The following is a 13,789-nucleotide window of genomic DNA, read 5'->3' on the forward strand; positions in this document are numbered from 1 at the left end:
CGTTATATATCAATCAGCAGTCATGAACGACAGCAAAACATTTCATTACTATGTGGATTATGACTTGAGCAGATCCTGATAGAGCTGGAGACGGCCTTACTGGACGACAAGCCTCACTGGTATCCACTCCAAACCCACGATGTCTCATCCATACCGCTGCCCCGAGCCTCCCCGTACCTGCCCCGCCGACACACAGACGCACCCGGCAAGAAGCTGCAGCGTAAGTCTGTGATTGAATATATTTATGTATAAGCTCTTTCATAACCTGTGTGAGTGTGCGTGCATGCTTCACTGAACAATAGAGAAAGGATTGTGTGTGGTTTACCATCAGTGAGCAAAGTGTAACATGGATATCAATGTTTTCCCTTCCCTAATACCGCATGCGTATATGTGTCTGTGGTATATATACATATCTATGTGTGTCTGTGTGTCTGTGTCTATGACGTTTAGGTTCTCAGCGTGTAACAGAGCCTGAATTTGATGAAGGTACAGCAGTAGTGTCTAAAGGTGGGTGGGGATCGTTTCCTGGTATTACCTTCAGTGTTTCCCACTAACTCTACTTTATTTGTGGTGTAGTTTCGGGGCGGGGAGGGGGAGAGGGGGTTGCTTGGCTGGAACAGGTGTATGCATTACTTTTCATTTGCGTATGGAATAAGTTTTGTGCCAAAATGTATCCCATACGCGACAAGCAGCCCTTTCACTTGTAAGCAAAGGTTACACCAGCTGACAGGAACTAAAGAGAAGCTAAATTTAGATTTTTCGAAAATTGTTCTATTGTATTGAAACTAATCTAGAAACTGTCATTAATGTTGACTTTGAATGTAAACTGACCTTTAAGTCTTCATCAAATATTTCTTCCTTTTGCTATTATTTTAAAATATTCTCTGCAAAATTACTTGAAATAGTATTAAAAATAAGAATTGAATTTAAAAAAAATCATTGATAAATAATTAGATATAACAGTATGACCACAAATAAATCATGTGTATGGGAAACACTATCATGTCATAGACTCGATGTTGGCATGGGGAGAAACCGTCCAGGCTCCATGCACCACTCAGGCATGGTTCTGCTTCAGCTCTGAAATGGATCTAAAATATAAATGATTATGTTGAAACACTCCGCCTTTTGTTTGTGTGTGTATTAGAGTACAACTGTATACTGTAAATGTCTGTCTTAAGTGTTTGTCTATGTATGTTAGGGTTGGACTGGTATATATAGATTTATTGATATGGATTGATTGATTACATATTTCTCTGATGATAAGGATGATCTAAATTATCTGAATTGATTATCTAACGTTTTGATCACATGCCACACAGGTATGGGAGAAAAAAAAGTTGTATTATTGTTATTTATTTCCAGGATTTAGTACCATTTCATTATATTTAAAAAGTATATAATTTTTTACATTAAATGACATTAAAGAGATAGTTCAGGTGTTTCAAAGTGGGGTTGTATGAGGTGCTTATTCATAGTCAGTGTATTACCTACAGTAGATGACGGTTGGCACGCCCCCAGTTTGGAGAAACAGACAGGAGTAACCACATGAAAGCAAAGCAATGTACTGCTGTGGACGGGGCCGGCAGCAAAACGTATTTTAGCCCCCTACGAGAAAGGCCCACCGAAATAAATCTCTTATCACTTTAAGTTTACTTTATATTTAGAATATTTTCACTGCTTTACCAGTGAACTGAAGCTGTTGTATCCAACTATGATCTCTTCAAAGCCACCAGACTCCAATGATAAAACAGTAATTTTACCTCACAGAACACGAGAGTTGCTGGTCTACCGCTGCCACGATCGGTCAATTTATATGTGTTATTGTGTGACTTTGGTGAATCCGAACTAACCCTTTAAAACACCAAAGTCACACAATAACACAAACAAACTAACCGATCGAAGCAGCGGTAGACCAGCAACTCTCGTGTTCTGTGAGGTAAAATTACTGTTTTTTGTCAATGGAGTCTGGTGAGTTTGGATATAACGGCTTCAGTTCCTCATTAGAAAGGGCTGTATGAAGGCAAGGTAAAGCGGTGACAATATTATAAATATAGCGTACACTTAAACTGATATTGATATTTTTAGGAGATCCTTTCCTTTAGGTGGCTAAAATACGTTTTGCTGCCGGCCCCGTCCACAGCAGTACATTGCTTTGCTTCCGTGTCGGTACTCCTGTCTGTTTCTCCAAACTGGGGGCGTGCCGATCGCCAGCTACTGTAGGTAATACACTGACTATTAATAAGTACCTCATACATATATACCAATTCAAAACATCCAAATTATCCCTTTAAATTTGTCAAATTCAAAGATCAGCTCATGGTATCACCTCGCTATATCAGTCGAACCCTACTATGTATCTGTGTTTCTTGTTAATGAGTACCCAAGTTAAAAAGAGAGACAGAAGGGGATGGAAAAAAAACCACACCAACTTTGACCAACTTTTTTCTTTTAATTTCCATGCATGGTAGGAATAAAAGAAAAACCTTGGTAGCACTTTCCAAAGCAAAACTAATGGCCCACTGTGAGCTGTGAGGTGCTGTTCTTTTGGAAATGAAATCAGTGACCATGGGACCACAACAAAGCCTGACACAGCCCCACAGATCCCTTCAAGGCTGATCAGTCTCTGTTTATATTTTTATCTTCAGAGATTCTTCTGCTGCACCACAAAAGAAAGTTTTTTTTTTGCACTACATTTCAAAAATACAGGACACAGTACTGAACAATAGCCAGCTGCGGTTCTATTATTAGGCTTATCTTTAAATAGTGTGTATCCTTGAGACAGACTGTCCTGTTGTAGTTGCCTTACAGTATGTTCAGTGGTATCAGGCTCCATGCTAAGACGTTAGCATGTACAGTACACTCTGTTAAGAGTAGTTTTACCTTCACTTTCTATGTAACGTTACTTTTGACAACGATATCTAGTAGTTTGGGACCTAATGACCACAAAGTAAACATCATTAATCGGTCGGCATCACAAACAGAACACGTACAAAGTGTCTGCTAGCCGTGTTAACTGGTGACTCTCAACCGAATGCGTCGTGGTTGCTCGTAGTGACGGCAGCTGTGTCCTCGTAAAAGAGCCTTCAATTGGACTTTAATCCATTTTAAATACATATTCATCTGTGTTTATTATCTACTCCAACCATTAACGTAAGTTACTACGAGCAACCACAGATGCAGTCGGCTGAAAGTCACCAGTGAACACGGTTAGCAGGCAGTAGAGTCACTACGACTTGCCACCCCAGTAATGACGGCGCTGCTAGATCGCAGAACACACAAAGCGGTCGCCAGATTTGTCCATATATGGAGAGATAATTAATTACTGAATATAAATACATTGAGGGACTTTTGCTACCATAAATAGATTAAAGAAATGGTTTGATTTCATAAAAAATTTAGGGAAATTATATACTTCACTTTATAGTTTTCTACTTTTTGATGATTTTGGGTGTCTGGATAACGATAATTCATATTCTAATGTGTAATTGTAAAGGTCATTTTAAATTTAACAACTGTGGATCAGGACTGCGAAGGCCGACACTGAGAACTACCAGAGTTCCTTCTGTTTATGACATATTTACATTCACTTCTGAGCATTTACATTTACTTATGAGTGTGTGTTTATATGTGTGTGTGCGTTGCCGTTCCCACCCAGCAGCAGATGGGCGTGGCAGGGAGAGGCAGCGGGAGTCCGCGTCTACCCTGGAGGTGCCGGACCAGCAGAGGACGCCCGCCCATCACATACGTTCCCGCTCGGTGTCCCCGCACCGCGAGGAGCAGGGACGAATCCGGTCGCGGCCGCCCAACGTTCCCGCCCAGAGGTGAGGGTTAAAGGATGAGACTTTAGAGTTGAACTGTTTTACTACGAGATATTATGAGGCATTAATCAGTCAAACACAGAGCTAGGGGTATTTAAAGAGATATACTCCCAAATCTTCTAATCTATAAGCTTGAAAATTGGCTGTAAAACATTTTATCCTTCATACAGAGTGGAAGCTATGGTCAGCGTCAGGGTCAGTGGTTGCAATGAATTCCAACAGTGACAAGTTTATGCATGCATAATCCACTCCTTTACGGCCCATTTATCTCTTTAGCATGCTCCAAATGGTCATATTTTAGCCAAATATAATACATAGTTTACGCAATTTATTATCAACTGTTAGTCCTCAGAGGTTGGCAGCGTGGCCCGATACCTGGGGGGAAGACATTGGTCACCTATAAGAAGTAAAAGCAACGTGGTAGAGGGAGAGAGAGAATGAGAGAGTTTGTTGGAAGCCAGCAAACAGAGTCCATCTACTAATGAAATGTCTGTCTGATGCAGAACACACAGTGCTGCCAGCTCTGCTTTTACTGGCCGAGCCAAATGAGCCCCGCCAAGAGTCTGCTGCAATACCGCCTGACCACTAACCTGACATTCCTTCCTTCCTTCTGTCCTTCCTTCCTTCCTTCCTTCCCTTCTATCCTTTCAGGAGTCTGGATGATGAGCTTCCTCACGCTCGTCGTTCTCGTTCTCCGACCCGCTACTACGACCCTGCCAGAGGTCGCCACCAGGAGGAGGAGTACCTGGATGACAGGTGAGTGCCTCTGTGTGTGAGCACCGCTTGTAATATATGTAATTAGACCAGTGGTTCTCAAACTGTGGTGCGCACCCTACTAGTGGGACGCAGAGGCATGACAGGTGGGGTGAGCAGGTTCAGAGGAAAATGCGATGCGCAATTCATGTTTTGACGTCGGAATCTTTTTCACGGCGGAACAGTAAACAAATCATATCTTTATACATCCGTGGTAGCAATGGTGTTTATTCAGACAGGTAGTCTGTAGGTTTACAGAATGGACAGATATTTGACAGGGACGAGAAGAAAACCAGATGACGCTTGGGAGACGAAGTAGGGCTGAACGGAGTAGTTCGAAGCTTCATTCACAACGTTGACATTCTAATTATGATTAAACTTACAGATACAGAGATCTTATTATTTCCAAAATTCACTACATGTTTTTATCTAACAAAATATTCTGCTTCAATCCATATTTTTTGTTGTTTAGTCTTTCAAAAACAAAAACTTTTCTCTCCGGCACGCACCTGTTACGGGGCGGTCTAGCAGCAATCCAACAGCACCATAAATTACATTTATATAAATATAAATAATAATGAGGTGATGGGAGATGAGGAGAGACCAGTGTGTATTTTATGACTGAAAACTCTGGCAGCTGTGAGACCCAACAAATTAAGAAGACATTTAGAAACATTACATCCAGTCACGTCAATAAAAAATTGGTTTGATGAAGTTAAACTTTCATCCTATCAACCTATTTAACATACTAGGACTACCGACTAAATAAACTATAAGAAACAACCAACTTCAACTTAAAATATTTCTTCTTCCAAAGTGGGAATGACAGAAAAAGTTTGAGAACCACTGAATGAAACTATAGATGTCATCAGAGTTGCTTGGTTGGCAAACAAAACAAAAAGATTCTCCGACAGTATGTTTTTTTGTGTGTGGCATTGACCGCTTATATGTGTGCGCAACTGTGTGACTGCTTGATTCTGTTTTTACACGTCAGTGTGAACGCCTGTCATGAGATTTGCTAAAACTTTATTTCATCAAACAGGTTAAAACCTTTTTTTTTATCATTTTAAAAAATATCTCCTGATTTAGTTTTTCTGACTTTTCTTTCACCGAATTTCCCTTTTTTTGTGGCTGTTTTCTTTGGGCTTCGAACGGCGCTCTCCGTTGATTCTCATGTTGTATAAAGTGACTTTAGAACAGTTTAGACAAAACGGCTTTGGTTGCAAAAATCTGTGGCATTGCTGAGTGTGTGTGTGTGTGTCGTGTGTATAGCAATCAGCGGCAGCTTCTCTTTCCTATTCACCCTCTTCTCCTTCTGCTCTTCTGGTTTTTTGACTGTTGTTGATTTCCTAATGTGTCATCCATCCCCATGGTAACCACAGTGAGGTCATCATGATCCACCAGTCAATGCGAGGCAAAAGTGCCGAGTGCCTCCACACCAGGTAAACTGGCCAATCACGACATATTGTTTACATTTTTGGTTTCTGGCTTTTTGGTTCTGGATCAGTTGTAGTTGTATGTGCGTAGTGTTTTTTATCAGATTGTAAATCACCGAGAATGAAAGAGCGAGAAAATACCCGACTGAAATCGAGGCTCTTTTAATTTGCTGTAAAACTTAAATAAGTGTTTTAAAAGTAAATTATTTGTCATTTAAAATATATACAGAAAATAATAATTACAATATCTTTTTTTCCAATGCAATGCAAAAAAAGAAGTCACTTAAAAACACACACAAGAGTAGAAGTAAAATTGTGGACTGGACTGAAAAGATAAGGATGGCAATAATTTTGTTATTGTCAACAAATCCCATGAAAAAAATACCTACATTGTCTACATTGTCTCTCAATACATGACTCAGACAGGAGGAAAAAGGTGCATTTGCTGGGGACTATATTCAGCTGCGGATTAATCCACTGACTATGTTTACATGCACACTAATATTCCACTATTATTCCATATTTGATACGGGTCGTGTAAACAGCATATTCCGTTTAGATATGGGAGTGGACACATTTTTATTAGCCATGTAAACAGCTTAGTGGGAATATTTTGTGCATGCAAACATAGTCATTAATGTGTTTTTAATCGTTTTTGGACACCAATGTTGCTCTATGGCACGAAGGAATAACAAATCAGGCTTTGGATGCACACACAATACTTGTTAGCAGGATACATTCAAGTTTTTTTTTGTCTTTTCATGTGGTTTGTTGACAGAAACAAAAATACAGACTATGATCACAGATTTAACTTGACAATGATTTATCATTTTCCCTATAATTTTGGGTAATGTGGAGGTAGCAGAGGTTAAGTAGATCAGACTGAGGACAGGAAGCCCAAAGAGCTGATTATTTAGTTGTACTGCTGCCTCAGATCCACAAGAGGACACTACAGGACCATGCATGCATTCAGACCATCTCATTCTTAGCATGCTACTATTCTACAACCACGTCTCTCTGCAGGTCTTGTTTCTGCACTCTGTTCTCATATCCTAGTACAGTTTATAATTTGCCAATCACATGTACCGTAGTTACGCCCACATGGGTCTTAGATATTTATTTGATTTCACACAGTCAAAGAGGTAAGTTACACGCTTAAGAACACATCTCATCAGAGGCGTCTCCTTTTACAACCATACTTCTCAGATAGAAACATAATACGCTGGCAACGTTTTCTGTGTGAACTTGGAGGGTGTTTTTAAGCGTGTCAGTAGAGATGAGAGCCGGCTTTTGATGCTTGTACGCCTGTCATGCAGTGCTGTAGTTTTACTCGCTTACACCGCAAAAAACCTACAGGCCTAGCCAGTGATTTTGATAGGAATGCACTGTTTAGAAACAATATGACTGTTTTAAAGACATAACTGACAGTCCTGAAACATGAAATTTGATAAATCAGCTTATGAGCAAAATCTCTTTGAACAACACATCTTCAAATAAGCTTAATAACATACGACGTAGTGCATAAAATCACTGGATAAGTCGACACCTTTTTTGACCTACAAAACTTTCTGTCTGTTGTGCAAACAGTCCCACAGACTTTTTTTTTTTTTCTCCTCTTCCACCCATTCCTCCCATTTTCCTACTTCTGTCTGCTGCATGCATGCTAACATCAGGAGATCTACTAGGCACAATAACACACTGCCACCTAAGATGCCCCTTTTGTTCAACGGTATCCACAAACACACAAACAGGTAAGTCCACAGGTAAGGGCTCAGTGTGCTTCAAACGAACAGTGTTCATCCAAATTTTTCTTTAAACAATGTCCTCAATGTCACGGAAAATAGAAACACAGGACATCATTTCTGAGAAACCACGTTTTCTGTGTCAGTTTGTCATGGCACAGCTATACTGTAGATACTACATGAAAGTTAATTGTAACATTTTGTTCGCCTAAAAATGTCTTGTGCAGTGTTCGGTTGTACTTAGCTCCACCCTCTCGTGTCACTGCAAAAAAACAGGATGGCGACGGCCAAAATGCCAAACTCGAGGCTTCAAAACGGCAGTCCACAAACCAATGGGTGACGTCACGGTGACTACGTCCGCTTCTTATATACAGTCTATGGACGAAACAGCTGTAGCAAGTTCAAAACACTTTGTCGTTGTACAAACACGCTGCCATATTTGCTGAAATCATCTAAAACTGACCCAGAATCCAAAAGTGAATTCATTGAAGCAGCAGATTGTATTTTAATCTTTTGCTTCTGCCCTCTGTTGCCATGCAGTATGCAGTATGTAACACAATTGTAAGCTTGGTGATTGGATGTTTCTTGCCACAAGTGCACTCTGTGAGTCTAAGTTTACATTTACGTTAAAGTTGCGTTTACACAGGCTTATACACTTTTTATCAAAGAACAACATTATTTTCTAATGCGGGTGTTTGTCTTTTGTACTGATTGATTCAACTGGAAGAGTTTCGTGCCCATTCAATCCGAGGAAGTGCTCCAACTATGAGTCACCTGAAAACTGTCTCAGGAGAAAATGAATGACACTTTTACTTCCGGAAACAGGGCTGCCCAAAATAAGTTCGTCCAAAACGTCTGCCATCATAGCCTCTTCTTGGCTGAATCACACTGCCTCCAATCTCTCTCCAAGAATTCCGTTGTTTTTTTTGCGTGCATTTGTAGTCTTGACGCAATGAAATGGGGATAACTTTGTGCACATTCGGAGAGTCTTTTCTCAGAGGAAGGATGAAGGACCTCAAAGAACAACTCAAAAAATGACAGAAGTACAGTAGTTGGTTAAAGAATGCTTGAGAGAGAAGTTCAAACCCTGCCTACTTTAACCCCTCCGCACCCCTAGCCAATGTTCTGTTTCAGAGATTAACAAAAATGGTCCGGTGTCCTATGTTGGAAAAGGTCTTTCAGAAACTGTTCGACAATTCAAGCACTTTGTTTGAAGCATACTGAGGCCTTTACACATTTCCTGGTGCCAGTGTGAATTTTACCTCAACCTGTGGAGAAGCACATTATCCTTTTTATTGTAGTAAATGTTGATCATCTCCAATATTAGAGTTAGGATATCTGCCAAACTTCCTTTTTTATGTGAGTATTTCCTACCGCAGCAGGAGCTTCACAGATTCGTTTCCAATCTGAGCTTTCTTTGCTTTATTTTGTTTCATTTTGCCAATGCATGCTGTTTTTTGAAATTTCCATCTTGTGACTAGTTCCACGCTGCCTGCATGTCGAAAGATAAGCTCTGTCATGGGATCGCACGTGGTCACGGCAACGCACTGCTCCACCACACAGCGTGTTGTAATGTTCACAGATGAGGTGACCGTTAGGTAAGAACACACATACATGCGTACAGATTATTATTATTATTATTATTATTGGCTAAACATATGAGCGTTGGGAGAAAAGTGCAGAGAGCATTCCATCCTTCGCAATCAAAAAACACATTTCCACTATACCCCATCTCCATGACAACCATGATAGAGACACTCCCATCCCTACGCCAGCCAGTCATGGTTTATTCTAGCATTATGATTTTGGGAATCTAACCGGACTTTCTTTTAAAACATTTTTTTCTGTTTGTCCATTGTTTTTCTCTTTGTGTTTGTTTCTGTCCTCTCCTCCTGTCTCCTCCTCCTCCATTGGATGGCATGTTGTGCTGTGGTGCCTCTAGTGATCTGCAGCCTTCTCTGGACAGGGTTAGGAGCGCTAGCGCCAACTGTCTGACCCCAGACAATCATGCCCCCTCATCAGAGACTGAAAGGTACCAGCCTCTGTCCCCGACACCCCCCTCCTGTAGTGCTCCAGTAGTGTCTCATCCTCTACCTTTTCCTGGTCTTTGTAGCTCTTTCCCCTCTGAATGGTCCTACACCAGCTGAAGATTACGCTTCCCCCCTTCCTCACGCTACCCAGACCCCCCATCGCTGTGCACCACTCTGTTATTCACCCAGCAGCTACCATGTTTTGCCACAATCCGCAAGTTGTGTATGAAGGTGGAACGATTTTCTAAAAGTAGATCATGCGCTAGCAAGGATCATTAGTAATACTTTTATTTGTTCAATTGCTTAAATATTTCATATCATTGAAGTATCACCATCTAGAAACCGTCATCAAAGATTGGCACCCAGACAACAGAATCGGTGCACCTCTTCTCGTACACCTTACCTAATCTAAAGATGAATCACTTCACCATCCAGCCTACTTTACCCTCACATCGTCCCGACCCTTCAACCTCTCATGCATCTAATTTGTTAGCTTCACTCCTTAATAATAATCAGCATAACAATCACCAGTGTGTTTTTATTAAGACTGAATAAGACCAGCTGTCCTGCTTGATCCAGAGATTTCTGGTGCCATTGCTGCTTTCTTGGTCAACCATCATCCACAAATCAAAATACTTTGAAGGATAGGTTCCAATTTATTCAAGTTTATTTTATTAAAATACTCACATGCTATATGTATGTTGAAAGAGTTGTGGGCCTCTGTAATCATCCATCCTGTCCACACAGGCCGTGCAGTGATACCTCCGTAGTGTGACTACTGTATAAAATATGATGATAATGGTGTTTTGTTGGCAACAAATCTAGAAATAACTAGAAGGACACTCTCCAAGGCCATGCCCCGTCTTGCGATGTCAACGAAAAGTGAGAAATAATTTGGGTATCCTTTTCGTGATTCGGATCCGCTCCAAAATGTAATGGGTTCTTCATTGGCCCATGCTTCACCCTTCCACCAAGATTCATAAAAAATCAAGCCAGTAGTTTTTTTCCATAATTGTGCTGACAGACAAACAAACCGAACCGAAAACATGACCTCCTTGGTCAACCCTGTCTCCCACAGAAGTATATTCCTATACAACTAAACTGCATTCTCAATTACATTTTGAGGGAAGCGTATTTTGTCCCGGATTACGGTCGCAGTTTTAAACAGTTTTAAACATATGGTTAACGTTTTAAATTGAAACAAAACAAAACAACAAAAACGTACTGTGTACTGTGCTTAGGTTTAGTAAAAAAAAACATCATGGTTTGGCTTAAAATTACTATATGTCACATGGGACACAAATAGCAGTCTCCAGGGGGAAAGTCCGATGGTTATTGGACCCATCCGCCGCCCTTCCCGCCCGCTAGTAGTGGACTTTATCGCTTGTTATACTCATCATTATACCAATGTAAATTTCATCAACGGTTGCTCAGTATATTACATCAACTACTCTGCGTGTCGCTCGATGTCACCTGCTACGGACAAACGTTAAAAAACGTATTTGTGATATGTCAAATCGATCCGTGACAAAATACGTTTCCTTCAATACGTAAATGAGAATTGAGTTTAGTCGTATGGGAACATAATCTTTAGGAGACAAGGCTGCCTTGGCGGCGGTAACTAGAAGGGCCTTCAGAGAGCGCAGACCTCTGCGAAAGCCGTGCCCTGTCTTGCGATGTTAACAAAAGTGAAAAATTATTTGTGTATTCACCCTGTGATGCGCATTCGCTCCATGCTCCATGCTACACCCTTCCACCAAGTTTCATGAAAATCAAGCCAGCAAATTTTCTGTAATCCTGCTGACAAACAGACAAACAAAGCGAACCGAGAACACGATCTCCTTGGTCATGTCAGGCACAAAGAGACTCACTAGGTACATACCCACTAATGGAATAGAATGGCTTTCTGATTTTTGTAATGGCTTGCTGATTTGGTCATATGGGTGATATATTTTGTATGTGTACACATAGAAAATCTTTGTCCCATTCCCTGCCCCGGAGACGTCCGGCCAGTCCCAGGATTCTTATCCAACATGCGTCCCCTGAAGATGACAGGTACCCTTGTGTGGACCCCCGGCCGCTTCCTCTTAGAGCTTGACTAATGCCTTAAAATCTGATGCCATTACCAACCAAACCCCAAAGTGTTTAGTTGAATTATGATAAAAGGAGAAAGGCTTTTTACAAGGCAAATCACCACCCAGTATGTCACCAATTCCCAAGTTTGTTTTCAGTATTGTAAGGAACCGACTGAAGTCCTCAGTTGGGTCTTATTAGGTTCAGGCAGATGTCAAGCTCTACCTCGTATTTGCAGCTAGCACTAACCTCTTGCTGAATTGTGATATTTCTGATTAGCTGGTAGCGAATTCGCAACCTAAACTATGCCAACTCTTTCTACTCTGAAAAAGTGAGTGATTTTATCTTGTGTAAGTATAATTTAACTATTTAACTTATTTTAGACACATTTAGTACAGTAGTTAATTGGCTGATGTTCAAATTTTCAAATGCCTTTAAAGAAACAGTTCAACATTTTGGGGAATACGATTTTTTCACTTACTTGCCGAGAGTTTCCGTTGAATACAGCGGGTAACTCTGGGGTCTGAAAAGTGAAGCCAATGTGGAAGCGCCTTAAAACTTGCATTCTTTCTAATAGCCAGCAGGGGGCGACTCCTCTGGTTGCAAAAAGAAGTCTGATTATATAGAAGTCTATGAGAAAATGAGCCTACTTCTCACTTGATTTATTACCTCAGTAAACATTGTAAACATGAGTTTATGGTCTCAATCACTAATTTCAAGTCTTCTTCAATACAGCATGATGTTCATTTAGAGTCAAATAGACCATAAAGCTGTATGAACATAAGTATATATTAGGGTGTGACAACCTTGTGATTGACAGGTCGCTACCACGACGTTGTCCGCTCTCGCACTTGTCCGTGTTTTCGTTTTACAACTTTAACACTTTCACAGTGTGTTTTCAGTTCATAAAAGTTAATTGTAACCTTTTGGTCGCCTAAAAACTCTTATTCAGTGTTCTGTTGTACATAGCTCCACCCTCTCGTGTCACTTCTGGTTGCAAAAACCAAGATGGTGACGGCAAAAATGCCAAACTCAAATACAAACCAATGGGGGACGCCGTTTATCCCAAAATGTAAAACTATTACTTTAAACTTGCTTAAACCTGAAATTGTTATTTTCTTGAAACCAATAATAGCCGCAGTCACAGTTGCTTTTTTTTTATTTAATTTTTTTTTACAAATACAAGGTCAAAATCACAAACTTTTCTTGAGTTTTTGCAACTTAACTTCCTATTGCTAACCTTCTGGTTCGTGGTCAGTGAGCTGGACACAGTGAGAGTGAACATGATGTACAATGTAGAACTTGTCAAACTCAGTGTCCCGTAGGCCTAGACAAGTTCTTCTTTGTTTCATACCGTGTCACTCACATTGTGTAAAGGGTTGCTTGTATGGTTTCTCAGCTTGTGGGTGGTGTTTTCCTGGTTTTGTAATTTGTTGCAGAATCACAGCGATAGTTTTCGTCCCTAGTCGTGGTTGTTGTTGCCGAAGTTTTGTCCTGTTGCTTTTCTATCCTTCCTTCGCGGTTTTTAGTTCTCAGTTTGTTCTCTCTTGAACTCAGTAGTTTGTACTGGTGATCATGTGAACTCCTGCCTTGTTGACTTTGCTTCCTGCAGTCTTTCCGAGTGTACTTTTTGTTCTGGGAATTGCATCTGCAGCTTCTGTGTGCTCGCCTTCTCCTCTCAGTCTTTAAGAAGCCTCTCTTTTTCAAGGCTTAGTGCTCAGCAATGACTTTGAATTCATGATGTCCATAATTCATATCAGAAGTGTGACTGTGCGTGTTCTTGTGTGTGTGTGTGTGTGTGTGTGTGTGTGTGTGGCGGTGCATGTATCATCCTTGTCATCTTCATGTCCATGAATGGAGAATATGGATGCTACTTCCTACTCAAGAGACTTTTATTCACCTCAGTACAAAGAAGAGGTACACACACACACACA

At 40.6% G+C, this 13,789-nt stretch overlaps 1 protein-coding gene across 29 annotated transcripts in view; it reads left to right on the forward strand.

The window, feature by feature from the left end:
• LOC141774353 (regulating synaptic membrane exocytosis protein 1-like) overlaps window positions 1-13,789 on the forward strand; it is a 97,891-nt gene that overhangs the window by 72,559 nt on the left and 11,543 nt on the right. For 2 of the 29 annotated variants that reach the window (XM_074646947.1, XM_074646948.1), the window contains exons 16-24: window positions 70-220; window positions 451-507; window positions 3,659-3,824; window positions 4,473-4,577; window positions 5,957-6,016; window positions 7,684-7,761; window positions 9,234-9,350; window positions 9,695-9,784; window positions 11,754-11,837. In XM_074646947.1, the coding sequence (XP_074503048.1) occupies window positions 70-220; window positions 451-507; window positions 3,659-3,824; window positions 4,473-4,577; window positions 5,957-6,016; window positions 7,684-7,761; window positions 9,234-9,350; window positions 9,695-9,784; window positions 11,754-11,837 (908 nt within the window). Of the gene's footprint in view, window positions 1-69; window positions 221-450; window positions 508-3,658; window positions 3,825-4,472; window positions 4,578-5,956; window positions 6,017-7,683; window positions 7,762-9,233; window positions 9,351-9,694; window positions 9,785-11,753; window positions 11,838-13,715; window positions 13,773-13,789 lie in introns of all 29 variants that reach the window. The other 27 variants (XM_074646950.1, XM_074646953.1, XM_074646954.1 and 24 more) reach the window with 22 other exon arrangements.

The sequence above is a fragment of the Sebastes fasciatus genome, chromosome 9, assembly GCF_043250625.1.
Source record: "Sebastes fasciatus isolate fSebFas1 chromosome 9, fSebFas1.pri, whole genome shotgun sequence".
NCBI classification, from domain to species: Eukaryota; Metazoa; Chordata; class Actinopteri; order Perciformes; family Sebastidae; genus Sebastes; species Sebastes fasciatus.